Raw genomic sequence first — 24,458 nt, forward strand, 5'->3', positions numbered from 1 at the left:
GGCCTGAACCAGTTTTCAGGTTAACTTTGGCATACCTTTGGCATAGAAGAGGGATGCATTCAGTTGGTAGGAGGGCTTGGAACTTTTATTTTTGGTTTACACAATCAACTTGGGATGGAGTGTCTGATCTGTTTCCTCCATCTCCAAGATGGAAGGTAATTCAGAGCTTTCTCTTTTCTAAACGGTTAGGAACCCGGGGCCCCTGCTTCTGAGCCACTGGTTATCCAGACTATGCCACCACGTCCACCTGAACTCCCAGAAGACACCAGAAAGAAAAAAATGGAAGGAAACAGAAGGGCAGTGGGGACAGGAAGAGAAGAAATGAGGAGGTCCCAGGGCTCCACAGCCCCCAGCGCTGCCCAGGAGGGTCAGCTCTAATGATCCAACACTCCAGCCTCCGCTCCCACTTAGGATTGAAGAATGGTCCCTCACGAGCTCCCATTTCGGGCTCTAGCCAATAGGAACGGAGACTTTCAGCCAATCAGCGCTTTGCGTTTTCCCTGCGTTCTGCGTGCTGCCATGGAGATGGAATGAGCAAATCCAAACATGGAGGGGTGGTGGGCGCAAGACCTACGCTGTGACTGTTACTCTAGCACTTCTCGCCCCGATCTCTGGCCTGTGGGCTCGTCCAAAGGCCCGCGCCATGCCCTTTGGGTGGAGGAAGCGGCCCTCGTGGTCGCCCACTTCCGGCCCCGCCCACAGGAAGGGAAACCGCTCAGCCACTCAGCTTCCCGAGCTGCTTCCGGCGTCCTGCCTGCTGCCCTGGAAACGGTGTGGACGAATCCAAACCTGGAGGGGTAGCGCCTCCGTCAGGCTGGTCGGCGCCTCCGCTCGTCCCGCTTTGCTTCATTGCTTTCCCCCCATCGTTGGGCCTGTGGACCTGTCCTAAGGCGGAGGCCGGACGCGCGCATCCGCGGGAGCAGTCCACGGGACTGAGGCTTCGCTGGACTTGGCTGCCAGGTGCGTGGCGGTGGCGGTTTTAGTCGACACGGGCTGGGTTCGTGTCTGTCTAGGCGGTGGCAGAGGAGCGTGCAGGCCTGAGGGGGGCGCCTGGACCCCGTGCCCCTGCGCTCCCCCGCGTTGGCTTTTGCCTGCGGGCCCCGCTTTGCGCTCGTGTTAAACGAAAAACTGCCCGTTTTTATCCGGGCTTCGGTTAAGGGCACACGGCTCGCCCCTTCTAGGACCTGGCTGCAGCGCGGAGCGAGGGTGCTCGTGTTTTTCGGCTCGGGAGATGCGCCGGACGGACGCCGCGTCTTCACCGCCCTGCAGCGCTTCCCGGGCTCCCTGCCGCCCTCGCTGACGGAGGCCCACGGACGTGGCGAGGCCGCCGAGTCTCCTGCCGCCAGCTGCCTGGGGAGCGGGGCGCGAGCGACTCCGTGGCGACCCTGAGTCTGCGAAGTGCGGCGAGGAGGAGCGCCTGTGGGGTCTTAGCGAGCGCGCGCCGTCGGTTACAGCCCAGGGGAAGGTTGATGTGGCCGGCGGTTCGCAGACTGGAGCGCTTCCCTGCCACCCCAGGGCGGGTAGTAACGCGGAAGGCCGGGCCCCACCACGCAGCGTTTCAGTCTGTCAGTCCGGCGCGGGGCCGCGAACTTGCATTTCTGTGAAGCCCGGGTGATGCCCTTGCTTCTGCTGCGGGGGTCATGGTTGTGCTGAAGGTGGCTCCTGTGCGCTTTCATCACCTGGTCGCTCTCCGAATTCCTTGAATGTGGGACTTGCCTCATTTGCACGCGTGTGTGATTTGCTCTGCCTTCTGGCTTCTCAGATGCGTCTTAGGTGAACTTGTGAATTGAGAGACTAAACTGTGGTTTCTGGGAGGGCACCCTCGAGTGAGAAAACCATGAAGAAACATAGGGAAGTGATGACTACGAAAGTCAGGGAGTGGTTACTTTTGGGGATCAGGAGGGGTGGTGATTGAGATATGCTCACCGAGGGCTTCTTGTGCGGCTGGCAAAATGCCACTTCCTGACCCTGGGTGGTGATTAGGAGTGTGTCCTTCTTTAATAATTCATTAAACTATGTATTTATTCTGTGGCGTTTTCTGTATTTGTGTTTTATTTTACAATTAAGAAGTTACAGATTTAAAAATGAATACTAGGAGGTCTGTAATGGGGAACGACTTTGGACTGAGTCAGAAAGAATCTTAAACTCATGGAATTTCAACTATTAATGTTATTGAAAGATAACTTAATGCCAGGTGTGGTGGCTCACACCTGTAATCCTAGAACTTTGCATGACCGAGGTGGGCGGATCACTTGAGGCCAGGAGTTCGAGATTAGCCTGGACAACATAGTGAAACCCCGCATCTACTAAAAATGCAGAAAGTTAGCCAAGCATGGTGGCGTGCCAGAGGCAGAGGCTGAGGCTAAGGCACGAGAATCGTTTAAACCCCGGAGGCGGAGTTTGCAGTGAGCCCAGATCTTGCCCCTGCACTCCAGCCTGGGCCACGGAGCGAGACTCTGTTTAAAAAAAAAAAAAAAAGGTAGAAAATCACTTGATCCAATTCTTATTTTACTCTAAGGAAATTGAGTCCCAGAAGGGAGAAGTGCTTGAAAGTAACACCACCCCATCTAAGCAGATTTATAACTAATGTGTTTTGTTAATTTCAGACTGAAATTGTCCAATTGTAACTCAATGGTCAGATGTAACTAAAATAAAGGTTAAGGAAATGAATTTGTCCTAAATCAAATTCAGTATTTCAAGATTGGCTGGGCGGTGACTTGAGCCTGTAATCCCAGAAATTTGGGAGGCCAAGGTAGGAGGATCACTTGAGCCCAGGGGTTCAAGACCTAGCCTCCCTTAAAAAAAAAAAATCAAGATTTTACTTATTTTTTCCCCTGTAGCCTAAAACTTTATTTTCAAGAAATCAGTTCTACATATCATATGGAAACTTACTTTATCATCTTATTCTGATATATTCTAATGTAGACAATTGGTGAATAAGGTTTCTGATTCTATTTTCTCTGGTTTAATATCTTCCCATTTAAACATACTGTCAGTTTAACCTTATTCTGGTTATAATACATACCATGTAGCTGGGACTACAGGCATGCACTGCCACGCCAGGCTATTTTTTAATTTGTATAGAGTCAGGATTTTACCATGTTGCCTAGGCTGGTCTTGAACTCTTGGTCTCAAACAATCCTGCCTCTGCCTCCAGAAGTGTTGGGATTACAGACACTAGGCACTGCGCTAGGCCAGCACTGGTTCTTTTTAATGCACACGTTTTAGAACGAAGAGGAATGTAAAAAGGCCTTAGGGAAACTGTCATTAATAATAGATACTGGCTGGGTGCGGTGGCTCACGCCTGTAATCCCAGCACTTTGGGAAGCCAAGGTGGGCAGATCACCTGAGGTCGGGAGTTTGAGACCAGCGTGACCAACATGGAGAAACACTGTCTCTACTAAAAATACAGAATTAGCCGGGTGAGGAGGCTCATGCATGTAATGCTAGCTACTGGGGAGGCTGAGACAGGAGAATTGCTTGAACCCGGGAGGTGGAGGTTGTAGTGAACTGAGATCACCCCATTGCGCTCTAGCCTGGGCATCAAGAGCAAAACTCTGTCTCAAAAAACAAACAAAGAAAACTAAGCTGTGCCTTTTTGTTTTTAATTAATCAATCATCATCATTATTATTTTTTATCTTTTTGAGACAGAGTTTTGCTTTTGTTGCCCAGGCTAGAGAGCAATGGTAGGATCTCAGTTCACTGAAACCTCCGTCTCCCGGGTTTAAGCCATTTTCCTGCCTCAGCCTCTGGAGTAGCTGGGATTACAGGCGCCCAGTACGCCTGGCTAATTTTTGTATTTTAATAGAGATAGGGTTTTGCCATGTTGGCCAGGCTGGTATTGAACTCCTGACTTCGAGTATCTACCCGCCTGGCCTCCCAAAGTGCTGGGATTATAGGCGTGAGCTACCTCACCCTGCTCATAAATAAAGGTTTTAACGGAACTCAGCCGTACCTATCCATTTGCTTACTGTCTCTGTCTGCTTTTCTAGTTCAAGAGCAAAGCTGAGTAGCTGTGACAGAAACCGTAAGGTCTGTAAAACCTAAAATGTTTACCCCCGTAATATTTTATAAAAAAATTTTTTCTCTCCCTTGATAGAGCAATCTTGGAAATATTTTCATCTGTAAAATGAGTTTTCTTAATTTTTTTTTTTTTTTTGAGACAGAGTTTCGCTCTTGTCACCCAGGCTGGAGTGCAATGGCGCAAGCCCAGTGCAGTGGCGCAGTCTTGGCTCACTGCAACCTCCACTTTCCAGGTTCAAGTGATTCTCCTGCCTCAGCCTCCCGAGTAGCTGGGATTACAGGTGCGTGCCACCATGCCTGGCTAATTTTTTTTTTTTTTTTTTTTTACAGAGTCTCTATCTCCAGGCTGGAGTGCGGTGGCTCGATCCCGGCTCACTGCAACTTCCATTTTCCGGTTTCAAGCAATTCTCCTGCCTCAGCCTCTCGAGTAGCTGGGACTACAGGCACGCACCACCACACCCAGCTAATTTTTTGTATTTTTCGTAGAGATGGGGTTTCACCATGTTGGGCAACCTGGTCCCAAACTTGTGACCTCAGGTGATCCGCTGTCTTGGCCTCCCAAAGTGCTGGGATTATAGGCATGAGCCACCATGTCCGGCCAATAGATTAACCATTTTTAATTTTAATTTTTTGAAGTCTTTAAAAATGTTTAATTGTAAAATACAAATAAAATTTACCATCTTAACCCTTTTTAAGCGTACAAGTTTAGTAGAGGTTAAGAACAGTTACATTGCTGTGCATCGATCTCTAAAACTTCATTTTTGCAAAAGCAAAATATATTACGTTTTGCTTATCCCTGTATCAGTGGACACAAGTTGCTTCCATGTTTTAACTACTGTGAATAATGCTGCTGTGACTATGTGGGGTACAAATGTCTCTTTGAGACCCTGCTTTTAATTCTTTTGGGAATATGCCCATATTGTGATATGGTTTACCAATAGTTGTATATATTTGAGGTGTACAGGGTTTTTGTGTGTGTGTGTGTGTTTTTTTTTTTGAGACAGGGTCTTTGTTGCCTGGGTTAGAGTGCAGTGGTGAGATCTTGGCTCACTACAACCTCTGCCTTCTGGGTTCAAGCTATCCTCCTGCCTCAGCCTCCCAAGTAGCTGGGACTATATGCACAGGCCACCACTGCTGGCTAATTTAAAAAATTTTTTAAATATTTTGTAGAGATGGTGTTTCTCTATGTTTCCCAGGCTGGTCTCGAACTCCTGGCCTCAAGTGAACTTCACTCTTTGGCCTCCCAAAGTGGTGGAATTACAGGCATGAGCCACTAAGTCCAGCCCAATGTGCTTTTTCAATTTTTGTTTTTTTTTTCCTGAGAGAGGGTCTCACTTTGCTGCTGAGGCTGGAGTCTCATGGTGCAATTGTAGCTCACTGTAGCCTCAGTCTCCTGGGCTCAAGCAGTACTTCTGCTTCAGCCTCCCAAAGGGGTGAGATTACAGATGTGAGCCAGTAATCACACTGAGTGCCCAGCCAATGTGTTGTTCTGATATACAGATATGTTGTGAGGTTTTGGAAAGTTTAATATAGCCTAACATATCTTTCCAAAGAGATGCCAGGTTGATTTTTTTTTTTTTTTGAGTGGTGCTCTGTCTCCCAGGCTGGAGTGCAGTGGCACACTCTCAGCTCAGTGCAACATCCGCCTCCCAGGATCAAGCGATTCTTCTACCTCAGCCTCCTGAGTAGCTGGGATTACAGGCCGCGCCACCACGCCGGGCCAATTTTTGTATTTTCAATAGAGACGGGTTTTCACCGTGTTGGCCAGGCTGGTCTCAAACTCCTGACCTCAGGTGATTCCTCGCCTCCACCTCCCAAAGTTCTGGGATTACAGGCGTGAGTCACCGCACCTGGCTGGGAATTTTTATTTATTTGCCCCTTAGCTTTGTTCATCCTGCAAAAAATATCGACATTAGTATTTAACATTTGTAAGTCGATTTTCCGAATTTGTTGAATTGCTAGATTTTTTTTGTACGTATAAAATATTCTTGGCTAATTATCCTAGGCTAATTATGCAACTAGCTTGTACTTATCAATGTCATTTTTGATTACGTTTTAGGAGCCAGAGATGCCATTATTCTATCGTATGTGAGAAGTTGGCCCAGAGATGGAAAACTTTATTCTGTATGAGGAGATCGGAAGAGGAAGCAAGACTGTTGTGTATAAAGGGCGACGGAAGGGCACAATCCATTTTGTAGCCATTCTTTGTACTGATAAGTGTAAAAGGCCCGAAATAACCAACTGGGTAAGTCAGCGTGTTTCCACTGGTATGGGGAAAGAGAGCTACAATAGGTAGAAGAGGGTAGCGTTTTCACAGGAGCCTTTGAACTGGTTATATTAAATGCCACATTTTCTATCTGGAATGGGGTGATCTTCTCTCTGTTCAGTGCCACCAGTCCTGAGTAATGAGTAATAAACATATCCATGACTAACTTATTTTATTTTTTTCTTGGTGGGGGGTATAAATCAGGGAGACTATACTCTTTTTTTTTTTTTGAGACAGAGTTTCGCTCTTGTTACCCAGGCTGGAGTGCAATGGCGAGATCTCGGCTCACCGCAACCTCCGCCTCCTGGGTTCAGGCAATTCTCCTGCCTCAGCCTCCAGAGTAGCTGGGACTATAGGCATATACCACCATGCCTGGCTAATTCTTTGTATTTTTCATAGAGTCAGGGTTTGGCTCTGTTGCCCAGGCTGGTCTTGAACTCCTGTGCTCAAGCAGTCTGTCCAATTCGGCCTCCCAAAGTGTTGGGATACAGGCAGGAGCCACTGTGCCCAGCCTGGAAACTATATTCTATATTAGATAATTTACTTTTTGAATTCGGTTTGTTTAGGAAACAAGAAGTGCCCCCACCCCCCCAGCCCTACAATTTACTGTCAAGGAAGGACAGTGGGTGAGAGTGACTCGGATTTGAAATAGCTGTATCACTTTATAGCCTAGCCTTCCTGGACCACACCTAGCTTAAAACAAAAATATTGTGGTAAAATACAACATAACATAAAGTTTGCCCCCTCAGTGATTTTTAATTGTACAATTTAGGGATAATAAGTACATCCATATTGCTGTGCAAGTATCACCACCATCCATCTCCATAACTCTTTTGCAATTAAACTTTATTTACAAAAGCAGGCAGCGTGTGCGGTTTGACCTGTGAGCCAGCCAGTAGTATTAGTGATATTTGGATTGACTCCTACAATCCTTAGGGATTACATGGAAATACCATTCCATATTTGTTTATACTGTATTTTCACTTGTTTGCTCTTTTGCTTCTCATAATTTATATGATTTAGCTGGGGCTTATGTTTCTCTTTTGCTTCTCGTAAGAGAAGCTCTATACACATTAAACTGTAATTCCTTGTTTCTCCTCCAGCTTTTGGCAACTATCATTTTGCTTTTCGTCTCTGTGGTTTTGACTATTCTATATACATGGTATCATATAGTATTTTTCTTTTTTCGTGTCTGGCTTATTTCAATTAGTGTAATGTCCTCAGTGTTCATCCATGTTGTAGCTTGGGTCAGAATTTCCTCCTTTTTAAGGCTGAATCATACTTCATTGTACGTACGTATAGTGCGTTTTGCTTATCTATTCATGTATCAGTGGACACAAGTTGCTTCTCTGTTTTAACTACTGTGAACAATGCTGCTGTGAATATGTAGGTACAAATATCTCTTTGAGATCCTGCTTTCTTTTGTGTATATACCCAGAAGTGGAATTGCTGGTCCTATGGTAATTCTATTTTTGATTTTTTAAAGACTCGCTGTGCTGTTTTCCTCAGCAGCTCTACCGTCCTCACGTTGCAGCCCATCGGCGCACAAGGGACCAGCTTCTCTGCATGCTTGTTGGGACTTGTTTCTTTTTTTTTTTTAACAGTAACCATCCTAATGGGTGTGAGGTGATAGCTCATTACTGTTTTGATTTGCATTTCCCTAAGGACTCGTGATGCTGAGCCGCATCTTTTCATGCGCTTGTTGACAATTTGTATTTCTCCTTTGGAGAAACGCCTGTTCTTTTTGTCCATTTCCTTAAGTCCTTTGCCCATTCTCTAATCTGGTTGCTTTCTTGCTGAGTTTTTTGACTTACCTATATATTCTACATACTAATCCACTATCAGATATGTGATTTGCAAATATGTTTTCATATTCCATAGGTTGCCTTTTCACTTTGTTGTTAGTGCCTTTCGATGTAGTAAAGTTTAAAATTTGTGCAGTCACATTTGTCTTTTTTTTGTTGTTATCTATGTCTTTGTTGTCTTATCCAAATATCCGAAAATCGTTGCCAAACCCAGTGTCATGAGGCTTTTGTCCTATTTGTTGTTCTGAGAGTTATGTATTTTTAAAACTCTTATATTTAGATATTTGATTCATTTTGAGTTAAATTTTGTATTTGGTGTTCAGTAAGTGTCTGTTTGTTTGGGCTGCTAAAGCAAAATACCTTAGGCTGGGTAGCTTAGAAATAACACATTTATTGGCCACAGTTCTTGGGGCTGGCAAGTCCAAGATCAAGGTGCCAGCAGTTTTGGTGTCTGGTAAGGGCTTGCTGTCCTTTTCAAAGCTGGTGCCTTCTGTGTGTCCCCACATGGCAGAAGAGGAAAACAGGCTCCCTAAGCCTCTCTTCTCAGGGCACTAATTTTATTTACAGTCCACATGATCTAATCATCTCTTAAAAGGTTCCACCTCCTAATACCACCACAATGGGCATTAGGTTTCAATGTGAATTTTGGAGGGACACATTCATACCATAACAGTAAAGGTCTAGCTTCTCTCTTTTTATGTGGATATCCAGTTTTCCCAGCACCATTTGTTGAAAAGACTGTCCTTGCCCCATTGAATAGTTTTGGAATCCTTGTTGAAAGTCATGTGACCGTATGTGTGCGGGTTTATTTCTGGGCTCCTTATTCTATACTTTGGTCTGTATGTTTGTCTTTATAGCAGTGCTATACTGTTTTTATTACTGTAGCTTTGTAGTAAGTTTTGGAATCAGGAAGTATGTGTTCTCCAGCCTTTTTTGCTTTTTCTGTTAAGATTTTGGCCATTTGGCATACCTTGAGATTCCATGTGAAATTTTGGATAGATTTTTTTTCTAGTCCTGCAAAAAAAGTGGTTGGGAGTTTGATAAGAATTTCGTTGAATGCATAGATTGCTTTGGGGAGACTGATTTTGGGTGGTATTTGAATGTTATTAATATCTGAATATTGTCTTCCAGTTCATAGAAACGTGATATTTCCTCACTTATTTATTCTGTAGTTTTCATTCTGTAAGTCTTTCCACCTGTTCAGTTTAGTTAATTCCTGTGTGTTTTATTGTTTTTGCTGCTGTTGTTAATGGAGTGGTTTTCTTAATTTCCTTTTTCCATTGTATATTCGTTAATGTCTGGAAATTCTCACTGGGCATGGTGGCTCACACCTGTAATCCTAGCACTTTGAGAGGCTGAGGGAGGCGGAGGCGGATTGCTTGAACTCAGGAGTTCGAGAGCAGCCTGGGCAACATGGTGAAACTGTGTCCCTGCAAAAAATACAAAAACTAACCTGGGGTGGGCCAGGCACGGTGGCTCATGCCTGTAATCCCAGCACTTCGGAAGGCCGAGGTGGGCGGATCACTTGAGGCCAAGAGTGACCAGTCTGGCCAACATGGTAAAACCCCATCTCTACTAAAAATATAAAAAAAACTCAGCTGGGTGTGGTGGCACATGCTGTAGTCCCAGCTACTGGGGAGGCCGAGGCAGGAGAATCACTTGAACTTGGGAGGTGGAGCTTACAGTGAGTCAAGATTGCGCCACTGCACTCCAGCCTGGGCAACGGCATGAGACTTTGTCTCAAAAAAAAAAAAAAAAAAAAAAAAAGAGCCAGGGTTGGTGGCAGGCACCTGTGGTCCCAGCTACTCGGGAAGCTGAGGTGGAAGGATTTCTTGAGCCTGGGTGTAGGTGGTGGGGGTTACAGTGAGCAGTGATTGTGCCGTTGCACGCCAACCTGAGTGTCAGAATGAGACCCTGTCTCAAAAATAAATAAATAGAGTAGCTGCAGAGTATGTAGAGGGTTGGTTAAGTTTCATAAGAATTGCAGTGGTCGTGGGAGTGAGCTGGAAAGCGTGTGTATGTGGTGACAGCCTAGGATGTGTGGAAGAGATTTTGGTGGTGATGCAGTTTTTAGTAAAAGTCTACAACACCATCCAGTAAAAATACAATAGGGGCCATAAATCTAATTTTGAATTTTTTAGTAGCCACATTGAAAAAGGAAAACAAATGGGTGAAATTAACTTTGGTAATATATTTCTAAAGCCAGTAGATACAGTGTGTAATCATTTCAACATGTTATTGGTAAAAACAATTTATTTATTTATATTTTTGAGATGGAGTCTTGCTCTGCTGTGCAGGCTGGAGTGCAGTGGTGCAATCTCGGCTAACTGCAACCTCTGCCTCCCAGGTTCAAGCAATTCTCCTGTCTCAGCCCCCTGAGTTCCTGGCATTACAGGCATGCACCACCACTCCTGGCTAATTTTTGTGTTTTGTTGTAGAGACAGGGTTCCACCATGTTGGCCAGGCTGGTCTCAAACTCCTGACCTCAAGTGATCTGCCCACCTTGGCCTTCCAAAATGTTGGTTTTACAGGCATGAGTCACTGTGCCCAGCCAGTAAAAACTATTATTGAGATATTGTTTATTGTTACCTTTTGGTATGAAGGCTTCAGAATACTGTGTGTATTTCACATCTGTAGCATGTCCCAGCTCAGACAAGCCACCTTTCGAGTTCTGAGTAGCCTTGTGTGGCACGTTGCTCCCACATTGAACGCTGCAGGTCTGCGGAGTAACCATGAATAGGTGGTTGAGGTGAAGGCGGAGGCGAGACTTGGAGAGGCAGTGTGGCCCAGCATTTGGAAGAGCAGGCATGGGACGTATGCGGAACGATGAGTGCTGGAAGGAAGTGCTGGGGCCCAGATTCTGTCGGTGATTCTGCTGGAACTGCCGTACCCCGTTTATTTTTCATCGGGACCTCCCCTTCTTGTGCCTGGTGCGGTGGGAGTCCTTAAACATGCTCACCAGGTGGTCTTCCTTATTCTTTGGTGGTCTTATTAGTTTTGCAGTTTCTTTCTTTTTCTTTTTTTTTTGAGACAGGGTCACACTCTGTCGCTCAGGCTACAGTGCAGCGATGTGATCTCGGCTCACTGCGCCTAGACTTTCTGAGCTCAAGGGGTCCTCCTGCCTCAGCCTCCCTAGTAGCTGGGACCACAGGCATATGCCACCATGCCTGGCTAGTTTTTTTATTTTAGTTTTGTCGTTTCTTACAAGGCACTTCTTAAGTTTTCTCTTGATCACTCTGCTTTGTGTTTTTAGCCCGTCTACCTTCTCTATTATGCGGATCTATTTCCTCTAATTGTGCTACAGTATGAGCCCACCTAGTCGTTCAGAGCGTTTCATTTCTAAAATGGGGAGCCCAGGCCTGTAATCGGTGGCTCATGCCTGTAATCCCAGCACTTTGGGAGGACGAGGCGAGTGGATCACAAGATCAGGAGTTTGAGACCAACCTGGCCAACATGGTGAAACCCCATCTCTGCTAAAAACACAAAAATTAGCCAGGCATGGTGGTGCGTGACTATAGTCCTAGCTACTTGGGAGGCTGAGGCAGAAGAATCACTTGAACCCAGAAGGTGGAGGTTGCAGTGAGCTGAGATTGTGCCACTGCACTCCAGCCTGGGAGACAGAGTGAGACTCCCATCACAAAAAAAAAAAAAAAAAAGAAAGTTTGAGGAGCTCTGTACATACGGGCTCAGGCTCATTTGTTTGTGTTAAGTGGTAGTAGAGTTTGGATGTGACTTAAAAAAAAAAAAATGTGTGTTTTTTTTTAAGCTGGGCTTAGTGACTCATTCCTGTGATCCCAGCACTTTGGGAGGCTGAGGTGGGAGGATCGCTTGAGCCCAGGAGTTCAAGACTAAGTTAGGCAAGAAACTGAGACCTTGTGTCTATAAAAAATCAAAAAATTAACTGAGTGTGGTGTTGCAAGCCTGTGGTCTCCACTACTCTGCAGGGTGTTCACCAGAAACTTGGACAACAGGGAAAAATGAATAGAAGGAAAAAAGGACGGTTGTCCTATCACCTAAAGATAATTATTGCTCTGCCAGGCATGGTGGCTCACACCTGTGATCCCAGCACTTTGGGAGACTGAGGCGGGTGGATCACAAGGTTAGGAGTTCAAGACCAGCCTGGCCAAGATGGCGAAACCTTGTCTCTACTAAAAATACCAAAATTAGTTGGGCATGGTGGCGGGTGCCTGTAATCCCAGCTACTCAGGAGGCTGAGGTAGAGAATTGCTTGAACCTGGGAGGCAGAGTTTGCAGTGAGCTGAGATCGTACCACTGCACTCCAGCCTGGGCGACAGAGCAAGATTCTGTCTAAAAAAAAAAAAAAAAAAAATCATTGCTCATATCTTGGTTTGTTTCCTTCTAGTTTTTGCGGGTATTTTTTTTAATGTTTTAGTTGTGGTATATTTTTGTTTCTTACCCTTTTCACTTAACATTATAACACTCATTCCTCTATGTTTTAAATTAAGTAAACATTTTAATGTTGATGATACTTAGTTGATAATACAAGTTGGTTAACTATTGTGTTATTGAGTATTTAGGTTATGTTTACTTAGCAAAAAGTTTTTCCTTTAAAATTATTTCTTCTTCCTTGGTTTTAAAAGTAGTGTGTATTAGTATAGACAATGGAAAATGAGAGAAAAGCAGAATTAGAAACACCAGCAGTTTAACCAATAAAGTAGCTATGGTGGTGAATAACCTCTGGTCATTTTCCTATAAATAATTCTTTTGCGAATTTGTGTTTACACAGACAGACAAAAGAGTATTATACAAGTTTTAAAAAATTTTATTTATTTATTTATTTAGAGATGAAGTCTTGCTCTGTCACCCAGGCTGGGGTGCAGTGTCGTGATCTTGGCATGCTGCAACCTCTGCCTCCTGGGTTCAAGCAGTTCTCCTGCCTCAGTCTCCCGAGTAGCTGGGATTACAGTTGTGTGCCGCCATGTCCGGCCAATTTTTGTATTTTCAGTAGAGATGGGGTTTTACCAGCTTGGTCAGCCTGGTCTTGAACTCCCGACCTCAAGTGATCTGCCTGCCTCAGCCTCCCAAAGTGCTGGGATTATAGGTGTGAGCCACTGTGCATGGCCAAGAAAGTTTATTTTTAAGTTAGTGTTTTTCTGTGTAATAATTAGCCTTCATAATCATCATTTCTAATATCTGTATAGAGTTCCACCAAATAAATGTCACCATTTTCTTATCCACTTACTAATTGCATATTTAGGTTTTTCTCAGTAGATGTAAGAGTTTTAGGAATTTCTTTTTAGAGTGAATGCTCTGTGTTTTTATAGGTCCGTCTCACCCATGAAATTAAACACAAGAATGTTGTTACTTTTCATGAATGGTATGAAACCAGCAATCACCTCTGGCTAGTAGTGGAACTCTGCACGGGTAAGAAAGAGTATGTAAGAAGTGCTATGAATATAGGATTGAAAAAAATGCTGTAAAGTTTTGTTACTTTCCTTTTATCTTGTATTGTAAATATAAGTAGTCGTTGGTGTTATTTACTATGTTAACTTGAAAATCTGTTGCTCTGTGGATATTAGGGACGAGTAAAGAGCAAAGATGTCTGGGAAGAAGAAGAATTATGTAAATTCAATTTTGAGTTGCCTTTACTTTGGTATTATATTACATACATAAAAAATTAGAAATGTTTTAAAGTGATGATTAATTTATCAAAAACGTTTTCCCCATAAAAACAAACATTTTAAGTTGACTAGGTATTAATTAATACATTTATAAAGTATCTTTTGTTTTTATGAAAAGCATTCTGTACCTCATAAAATTTTAAGCAATGTGGAAAGGTACAAAGATGAACCAACAAATAATTAGAGATAACAAGTTACAGCTGTTGCTTCGTACAGCTTTGTAGGACTATACAGGGAGGAAGTTGACTAAATACATATTATCTGGGCTTTTAGTTTCAAAATTTTAGGAGTTAAACAGGCAAAAAATGTAATCACTACTGAGTGCTACTATTAACTGCTGGTAAGTACTGCTGTTGGTTTACTTTGTCTGCATTTAGTAACAATATAGGATAATTAAAGATCGATATGCTTATTGCTAGCTTTGTGAATCTAACATATTGACACTTTGAATTTATAAAACTTCATCTTAAAGAAGTCATTTGGATTAATAACTTATTTGATTTTATTTTCTGAATCAATAGGACAGCATTATGGTTGAATTCCTTCTACAGATGTACACGTTGGCAAGGTCATCAAGAGATAGTCCTGTAATGAGTTTTTTGCTTAAGCTGTTGTTTCTGACCTCTGACCAGGCGTAAAACCTGAACTGTAAAACATGCCTGTGTTTGTGAAGGCCCCTAGCCCACCAAAAGAAAATAAAGAAACCCCCAAATGCCTCTTCCCTTCATTATAGTAGTTCTTATTCAACTTTCCAATGCCAGCAGAGACTTTTTCTGAATTTGGCTGTTGTGTTAACTTTTAACTTTTGTGGCTATTTAGTAGGTATGTATATGAATATTTATGGGGTACGTGAGATACGTTGGTACAGGCATGCAGTGTGTAATAAGCACAGCCGGGTAAACGGGGTGTCCATTTCCTCAAGCATTTGTCCTTTGTGTTACAATGTAATTACATTCTTTTAGTTATTTAAAAATGTACAGTTAAATTATTATTGACTTTAGCCACCCTGTTGTATTATCAAATACTAGTTCTTATTTATTCTATTTATTCCATTAACCATCCCCACTCCCCCTGCCACCTTCCCACTACCCTTCCTGACCTCTGGGAGCCATTCTTCTGTTCTCTATCTCCATGATTTCAAATAATTTTCAGCTCCCACAAATGACTGAGAACATGTGATGTTTGTCTTTCTGTACCTGGCTTATTGCACGTAACATAGTGACCTCCAGTTCCAGCTAAGTTGTTGCAAATGACAAAATCTCTTTTTTTATGGCTGAATTCTACTCCATTGTGTTTATATACCATATTTTCTTTATCCAGTCATCCACTGATGGATTGGCTGTTGTAATCTTGACCCTTTAAAAAAACAGTTTGTGGTGGGCGTGGTGGTTCACACCTGTAATCCCAGCACTTTGGGAGGCCGAGGTGGGCGGATCACCTGAGGTCGGGAGTTTGAGACCAGTCTGACCAACATGGAGAAATCCTTTTTCTACTATAAAAATACAAAATTGGCCTGGCATGGTGGCTCATGCCTGTAATCCCAGCACTTTGGGAGGCCGAGGCAGGAGGATCACGAGGTCAGGAGATCGAGACCATCCTGGCTAACATGGTAAAACCCCGTCTCTACTAAAAATACAAAAAAAAGGGTGGAGAGATCCAAGATGGCTCATCACTAGCAGCTCAGGATTGTAGCTCCCAGTGAAAGCGCAGAGAACGAGAGGACGCCACACTTTCAGACAAATTTTTGTTGCTCACGGACCAGGTGATTCCCAGTGGAGGAGCCCCATGGGCCACGAGCATGACTCTTGTGGCTGGCACGGCGGTTCTTGGTGCAGAGTAAGCGGGACTTGGTCCCCTTTTGACCGATGTTTGGAGCTCCGGGAAGGCAGAGTTACCTATTCAGCTGATTGAAGGACGGACTCAAGAAGGAAGCCAGACCGGAGATTCCCAGGCAGAAAAGCACCATCAATCTTAACACTGCTGTTTTGGCCGGCGCAGTGGATTGCTCAGATTTTGGTGCTGGGAGTCAACAAGTTGGACGTCCACTCAGAGAACTAATTAGAAAGTCAGTAATTACAAAGATGACAGATGGATAAATTTATAATGAAAGGAAGAAACCAGCCTAAAAAGGCAGAGAATACCCAAAATCAGAACGCCTCTCCCTCTACAGGGGATCACAGTTCCTCATCAGCAATGGAACAAGGTCTGATGGAGAACGAGTGCGTTCCATTAACAGAAGTAGGCTTCAGAAAGTGGATGATAAGAAACTTCTGTGAAATAAAAGAACTTGTTCTAACCCAATGCAAAGATACTAAAAACTTTGAAAAAAGGTTTGACGAAATGCTAATGAGACAATTTGGAGAGGAATATAAGTGAATCAATGGAGCTGAAAAACACGAGAACTTCGCGAAGTATGCACAAATTTTAACAGTCGAATTGATCAAGCAGAAGAAAGGATATCAGAGGTTGAAGACCAACTTAATGAAATAAAACGAGAAGACAAGATTAGCGAAAAAAGGATAAAAAGGAATGAGCAAAGTCTCCAAGAAATATGGGACTATGCGAAAAGACCTAATCTATGTTTGGTAGGTGTACCTGAATGTGACGAAGAGAATGAATCCAAGCTGGAAAATACTCTTCAGGATATTATCCAGGAAAACTTCCCCAACCTAGCAAGGCAGGCCAATATTCAAGTCCAGGAAATACAGAGAATACCACAAAGATATTCCTTAAGAAGAGCAACCCCAAGGCACATAATCGTCAGATTCATTAGGGTTGAAATGAAGGAGAAAATACTAAGGGCAGCCAGAGAGAAAGGTCAGATTACCCACAAAGGGAAGCCTATCAGACTTACAGCAGATCTCTCAGCAGAAACCCTACAAGCCAGAAAAGAGTGGGGGCCAATTTTCAACATCCTTAAAGAAAAGAACTTTCAACCCAAAATTTCATATCCAGCCAAACTAAGCTTCACAAGTGAAGGAAAAATAAAATTTTTTGTGAACAAGCAAGTACTCAGAGATTTCATCACCACCAGGCCTGCTTTACAAGAGCTTCTGAAAGAAGCACTACACATATAAAGGAACAACCAGTATCAGCCTTTTCAAAAATATACCAAAAAGTAAAGAGCATCAACATAATGAAGAATTTACATCAACTAATGGGCAAAACAGCCAGCTAGCATCAAATGGCAGTATTAAACTCACATATATTATTATTAATCCTAAGTTTAAATCGACTACATCCCCCAATCAAAAGATATAGACAGGCAAATTGGATAAAAAGCCAAAACCCATTGGTATGCTGCATCCAGACCCATCTCACATGCAATGATACACAAAGACTCAAAACAAAGGGACGGAGGAAGATTTACCAACCAAACGGAGTGCAAAAATAAATAAATAAATAAAAAGCAGGAGTTGCAATTCTCACCTCTGATGAAATAGACTTTAAAGCAACAAAGATCAAAAGAGGCAAAGAAGAACATTACATAATGGTAAAAGGATCAATGCAACAAGAAGAGCTAACGATCCTAAATATACCCGCACCCAATACAGGAGCACCCAGATACATAAGACAAGTTCTTGATGACTTATAAAGAGACTTAGCCTCCCACACAATAACAGTGGGAGACTGTAACATCACATTGTCAATATTAGACTGATCATCGACACAGAAAATTAACAAGGATATCCAGGACTTGAACTCAGACCCGGAACAAGTAAACTTAATAAACATTTATAGAACTCTCCACTTCAAATACACAAAACACACATTCTTATCAGTACCACGTCACACCTATTCCACAAGTGACTACATAATTGGAAGTAAATCACTCCTCAGTAATTGCATAGCATTTCATAGGTTTAAGAAATATTGATTGGCTGCTTGTTTGTTATTTTCTTCCCTTATTCCTTCCTGTCTCCATTGTTAAGCACAATTATTGGCATAAAAGAGGTTTTCAATACCCATTTCTAGACTGCATTCTAGCCTGGGCAATAAAGCAATACTCCCGTTCTCTCTCCCGCTTTCTCTTCCATTTTCTTCCTCTCCTTCATTCTTTTGTTTCTTTCTTTCTCTCTTTCTTCCTTCCTTTTTTTCTTTCTTTTAAAAAAAAAAAGAGAGGACTCCATGATAATAAGAGTGTGCCCCATTAGAGTTGCTTTTTTTTCCCTGACAACCCTTTCTCTTATAGGAAGTGTTGGATTTTTGCTTCACATTCATTACTGTATTGCTGTTGTGCACTGCTGTTTAACACGCTGTTGATAAGTTATTTGTTAATTCATGATGAAACTCAAAAACTGAAAAAAAGAAGTTTCCATCTAACAATATGAGCCAACTAAATCCACAATAATTAGAAAGAGGAAATAACAAAGAACAGAAAACAATGAAATAGAAACAAACACTAAAGAAAATTAAAAAAAAAATACAAAAAAAAAAATTAGCCGGGTGTGGTGGCAGGCATCTGTAATCCCAGCTACTCAGGAGCTGAGGCAAGAGAATCGCTTGAACACGGGCGGTTGAGGTTGCAGTGAGCCGAGATGCGCCACTGTACTCGAGCCTGGCAACAGGGGGAGACTTCGTCTCAAAAAAACAAAAAACAAAATTACCCAGACTTAGTGGCACATGCCTGTAATCCCAGCTACTGGGGAGGCTGAGACAGTATAATTGCTTGAACTCGAGAGGTGGAGGTTGCTTTGAGCCGAGATCACACCACTGCACTCCAGACTGGGCAACAAGAGCGAACCTCCGTCTCCAAAAAAAAAAAGTTTGTTTCTGACACTTTACTGGTAGAGAAGTAACTGGGAAGAGAAGTAACTGGTGGAGAAGGATATAGCAGTGGGATTCTCAGTGCACCTGATGTTGGCCTTTTATTTCACCAGTGGTGCATGCTAAGGGTTGTGATTATCTAAAGAGCATAGTCTTTTTTGCCATGCAGCACTTCGCGGAATGTGACCTGACTACACAGCAGTAAATCAGACTGTACTTTGCATAATGTGATGTAAGCGCACAGTTTTGGAGTCGTATTTACCATTAGTATTTGCAGCTGTTAGGGTTATTATCCTTTCATCTTGCCTGTCACCATTCGTCTGTAGGGAGCAGGCACTTTCCTGAATCTGTCTCTGGTGCTTGGGCGTAGACTTCTGCTGAAGAGCTCGGGCCACTGTATTCACTCACCTGTGTGTTCCTCAACCAGACTGTCAGGGTTTACGGTCTTGGTCAGTTTTTAATGTTCGTACCTGTCAGCACAGAACCTCTCAGGGACACTCTGTGATGGTAGTGGCTTGAAGTGGGTGATTTTAATCAACTTCTTGCAGGTGGTTCCTTAAAAACAGTTATTGCTCAAGATGAAAACCTCCCGGAGGATGTTGTGAGAGAATTTGGAATTGACCTGATTACTGGATTACATCATCTTCATAAACTTGGCATTCTCTTTTGTGACATTTCTCCTGAGAAGGTAATTCATGAAAGTTTTTCATTTCCTAACCGCTTCTGTCTCAATTTAGAGTGCTTTCTCAAAGATGTTTTTATTTTTAGATAAAATTTTGGTATAGAACATCTTGAAATTTTAAGTTAACCTTTTTTTTTTTTTTTTTTTTTTAAATAAAAGGAGGCCAGGCATGGTGGCTCATGCCTGTAATCCCAGCACTTTGGGAGGCCAAGGCAGGTGGATCACTTGAGGTCAGGAGTTTGAGACTAGCCTGGCCAACATGGCTAAACCCTGTCTCTACTAAAAACACAAAAATTAGCCAGGTATGGTGGTGGATGCCTGTAATTCCAGCTACTCGAGAAGCTGAGGCAGGTGAATTTCTTGAACCTGGGAGGCAGAGGTGGCAGTGAGCCAAGATTGCACCACCATTGCACTCCAGCCTGGGTGACAGAGCAAGACTCCGTCTCAAAAAAAAAAAAAAAAAGAAAGAAATAAAAGGAAGTACATGGTACTGTATTTTAGGTACTGAAGTTGCTTTTTGAATGTGAAGTCTCCCTGTCAGAGCTCTTTGAGTAATGCCTTACTGCTGCTAACCTATATTGTATATGATGAACACAATAGGTCTGTAAGATAAGGCCCTCTTAGCTCCGAAGTCATCGGACACATTTATGAAACATTATTTTAGCTTGATAGTGCCATTCTTGGCTATATATGTATGATTCCTAATATTATGGATCAAATATTTTCTCTTTTGGTAAAATTATTCACAACTAACTGTGCTTCAGTATAGTGGAGTCGTGAAATCTACTTGGTTTCTGAGTTGCATTCAGCACTGACACTTAGAAGCTGTGTGTGGACAGGTTACCCTGCCTCTCTTTGCCTTAGTTTCTTTGTCACATGGAGATAGATTTTTCCAGGTATTTGTGAGGATTACCTATTATATTTAGGTTAAGTTTCTGGGCTACTTTTTGGTAAGTAGTGTGCTCACAGTGATGTCAGTAACCGTCTTTGTAAGTGTGTGCGCTGAGGAATTGTACGTGTCACTGTATCACTGGTCTGTTTTTACTTTTCCTTTAATATATGCCAGTGAAATCAAAGCTGAATATTTCATTTAGAAATTAGAAATTTTATTTTCATTAGAAATTGTATTTTTGCAGGCCATCTGTATGAGAAGATAATTAAAGCTAAAAAAAACCTCCGTAAAATCCCGTATAATGAATAGTAGTTCTTGTTTGAAATACTCAGATCTGTGCCTCAAGTCCGCAGCTGCTCAACTGGCGTTATAGTGCTGAGAGCAGCCGTAGACAGCTTGTAAATACCTGGATGTGGCTGTATTTCAATACTTCATTTATGGATATGGAAATGTGGATTTCATGGAATTATTGTCACCTGTCTAGAAATATTATTTTTTTCCTAAACCATTTAGAAATATAAAAACTACTTTTTTTTTTTTTTGAGACAGAGTCTCACTCTGTCACCCAGGCTGGAATGCAGTGGTGTGATCTCAACTTACTGCAAACTCCGCAACCCAGGTTCAAGCAGTTCTCCTGCCTCAGCCTCCCAAGCAGCTGGGACTATAGGCACGTAGCTGATTTTTGTAGTTTTAGTAATGACGGAGTTTCACCATGTTGGCCAGGCTGGTCTCAAACTCCTTGACCTCAAGTGATCCTCCTCCCTTGGCCTCCCAAAGTGCTGGGATTTATAGGCGTGAGTCACCATTCCTGGCCAAAGACCACATTTTTTTTTTTTGGCAGTTTTCAGATGGTTTTTTTTTTTTTTTTAAATCCAACACTCTTGGTTCATAGCTGTACAAACGCAGGCAGTGGCCAGGGATTGTCTCAGAGGCCGTAGTTTGCTGATGTCTGTGCGGGAGCTGTTTAGTGTTAGGATTTGAGAAGTTCAGGCGCTTTGTGACCTGAACCTGTGTTCTGGAACAGGGGTTAGCAAAGGTTGGGCGGGATTCCGGTTTTAGTGAATGAACTCTGCCTGGAGCACAGCCACAGTCTCTGGTGTATGTGCTGTCAGTGGCTACTGCTGTGCAACAACAGAATTAAAGTGAAGACAAAGACTGTTTGGCTCAAAAAGTCTAAAATATTTACCAGCCGGCTCTTTGCCAACAACGAAAATGTTTGCTGATCCATGCCGGGGGTCCTCTGGACCAGCAGCATCAACTTGACCTGGGACATGGTAGAAACGGGCCCCATCCCAGACCTGTTGAATCAGAAACTCTGGGGGCAGTGACTGGTCGTTTGTGCTTTAACAAGTCCTCCAGGGACTGTGATGCTCACATGAGTGTAAAAGCCACTATTACAGACCAGCAGGCATCCTTACTATGTGTTTGTGACTAGAAGTTAAGATTTAACTTCACATTGCCTTTCTTTTATTTATTTTTATTTTATTGTTTTTTTGAGACAGCGTCTTGCTGTCACGCAGGCTGGAGTGCAGTGGTGCAGCCTTGGCTAACTGCAACCTCTCCCTTCAGGTTCAAGCAATTCTGGTGCCTCAGCCTCCTGAGTAGCTGGGACTACAGGCACCCATCACCATGCCCAGCTAAATTTTGTATTTTGAGTAGAGATGGAGTTTTACCATGTTGGCCAGTCTGGTCTCAAACTCCTGGCCCTCAGTGATCTGCCCACCTCAGCCTCCCAAAGTGCTGGGATTATAGATGTGAACCACTGCATTTGACCCTACATTGCTTTGAAAAACCACAAAGCAACCTGACCCATTGCGCCTATCTAGAAATACTTTTAATAGAGGAAATGATAAAAGTAACGGAATGTTAGTTCCTGGCGTGTTTTCAACAATCCATAGCTTCTAATCACAACTTCGACTAGGAGACTCGAGCACTTACCACCTGCCAGCGACTGGTACAGACTCTTCACATGTATAACCCTGATTAATCCTCACAGCAGTCTGAAGAGTTAGGTACTATTTCCCCCATTTTACAGGCGAAGAGACTGGGGATTAGAAAGGTTAAATAAATTCTTCAAGGTCAGACACCAAGTTAATGGTGGACCTGGGTCTAAAATCCAGATCTCCAACTTCAGTCCCGACTCTGCATCATGCTTCGTCACTTGAACACACTCAGGCAGGTGCTTACACTATCGTTGCTTATCTTTCCCCAGACCTGAGGTTTTCTACAGTGGTTATACAGTGTGCTCATGATGTGTATCTGAGAATGAGCAATTTCATTTTTTATTTGATTATGAAAAGTTAGATTTATTTTTCTTTAGCTTTTTAAAAAATTATAAGCATTTATTTTTCTGAGTTCTGATAGAGAAAGAATGCCAGTGCTCAAAAGTTCTCTAGTGCAATTATAAGAGGGGCTGATGTATGTTCAAACGAAGTTGAATTTTTTCTGAAAACATTTATTTGCTCTTCATAGATACTCTTGGAAGGGCCTGGCACACTGAAGTTTAGCAACTTTTGCTTGGCAAAAGTTCAAGGTGAAAATTTGGAAGAGTTCTTTGCTTTGGTGGCAGCAGAAGAAGGAGGAGGTGACGGCGGAGAAAATGTCCTGAAGAAAAGCATGAAAAGTAGAGTCAAAGGTATGTGGACCTGGAAGATGTACAGACCCAACTCTAGTTGTGGACCATGCCACTTCTGTGTTTAGGGGACAGTGCCAGTCAAATAACCTATTGAAAATAATAATGGCCAGCAAAGTCTCTACATAGGAATGGCTTTGTCCATGCCTAAAGTATTCAGTGTGGACCTACTCTGTCAGGCCTGGAGAAACTTAAACAAAGCCTGTATTTTGTCTTTAGCTTTATGTTTTACTGAGCACTCGTTAGCACATAGGAGGGGAACGGTGTCTGGTGCATCAGTGGCTCAATAGAAATTAGTTGAGTGAATGATATTCTGCAGTTGAAGCCTACTTCTGGGGTGTATTCTTGGCATGTGAAATGGGGCCGGGGTGTTAAAATTGCTATACTCGAGGGGAGAGTCTGAAGTGATGTTTCTTACACCTTTCGGGGCACGTGGTAAAGCTCTTTCCTCCTCAAGTTTTATGTCTGGGTACTGGGGCCGTTGGGCTGTTGAAGCTCTGTGACACTCCTCATGTTGTCAGCTGAGCTGGGTGGCGGTTGAAGGAAAGAGCACTCTGAGAGGGTGACAGATACCCTTGGACTTGCTAGTCGTGTGGCCAGGGATGAGGGAGGAGGATGGGGAACAGCAGGTCAGTTGTAGGCCTCCTAAGTAGGACTAAAGGAAATGAAAATTTCAGGGCCAGCTTGTATACGTTAAGATTTTGTGCCTGAGAAGAAGGCTTTTAATGTCCTCAAATTGCATTTCACAGAATTATCTGTATTCTATGAAAGTGACTATTGTGGTCTATGTTAGTAGGATATGAAGTTCTGAATTGTGTAAAATTTTATTATAGAAAACAAGGTCAGTGATATATCATAGGGGTTCAGTCAGGGTGGTGGGAAAAATTGTAAAATAGATGCAAACCTTCTGGGAAGGCCGGAAGGTTTTGCAGAAGCCTCAGGATAGAGTTATTCCTGAAGGCAGCCTAATCCTCTTGAGCTAAAATAGCAAAAAGCAAATAACAAGGGAGTGTGGGGGCGTTTCTCTAAAGAGCTTATTTACTCATGTGGTCCTGAGACTGATCTTTGATCCTTCCAACTGCTCTCTACTGGGGGGTGGGGAGTCAGCAATGTGAATTATCCACAAGTGTGTTGACTCAAAGCCTTTGTAACTGAATCTATACTAAATAAATGCCCTGGTTAGGGCCGCGACTGCTGACTCTTTATGGCACCCTCCTTGGTGTCTGTGAGTGGCCCGGACCCCTAGCCTGCTCTTTGACTGAATATCTGTGTCTGAGTGCATTTGTTCATCTGTCGCTGGGTCAGGGTCTGCAGGTTGGACCTGGCAGCATGTGTCAGTATAAATGCGTGTTTAGTAAGGGGAAGAGAGCTGTGTTGTGGAGAAATAGGTCAGAAGTTCTAGAAGTGATGCTTACTTCTGAGCTTAATCTAAGTGCAGTGTCTGTGACAGGGCAGGTTGGTCTGTTTGCAGCTAGCAGGGCAGAATCAGTGCTGACTTTTGGGGATCATGTACTTCATAGGCAATTAACCTTCACATCCCTGTGGTATTAAGATAAAAATAAAGTGGAAAACCACTTCCATTTTCCTGGAGACTGAGAATTCACAGTCTTAAGTGTGGCAGTGAACTAGGCACGTGAAAAAAATCACCCTGCCTTTTGCCATATGTGACCAGTCGGGTGCTGTGGTAGCGCTGATGATGGGTCCGTGGTGGTGTGCAGCCATAAAGAATCCGTTCACGTAGATGCTGA

General features: G+C 43.1%; 1 protein-coding gene across 1 annotated transcript in view; it reads left to right on the plus strand.

Moving 5' to 3' along the window:
- Positions 1-875: 875 nt before the first annotated feature.
- ULK4 (unc-51 like kinase 4) overlaps positions 876-24,458 on the plus strand; it is a 660,641-nt gene continuing 637,058 nt past the window's right edge. The window contains exons 1-5 of the mRNA XM_064360107.1: positions 876-960; positions 6,084-6,269; positions 13,381-13,480; positions 19,053-19,192; positions 22,551-22,713. Of these exons, the coding sequence (XP_064216177.1) occupies positions 6,132-6,269; positions 13,381-13,480; positions 19,053-19,192; positions 22,551-22,713 (541 nt within the window). The 5' untranslated portion in view covers positions 876-960; positions 6,084-6,131. The remainder of the gene's footprint in view (positions 961-6,083; positions 6,270-13,380; positions 13,481-19,052; positions 19,193-22,550; positions 22,714-24,458) is intronic.

Source organism: Aotus nancymaae, unplaced genomic scaffold (assembly GCF_030222135.1).
Source record: "Aotus nancymaae isolate 86718 unplaced genomic scaffold, 86718_ANA_hifiasm-v0.15.2.pri h1tg000038l, whole genome shotgun sequence".
NCBI classification, from domain to species: Eukaryota; Metazoa; Chordata; class Mammalia; order Primates; family Aotidae; genus Aotus; species Aotus nancymaae.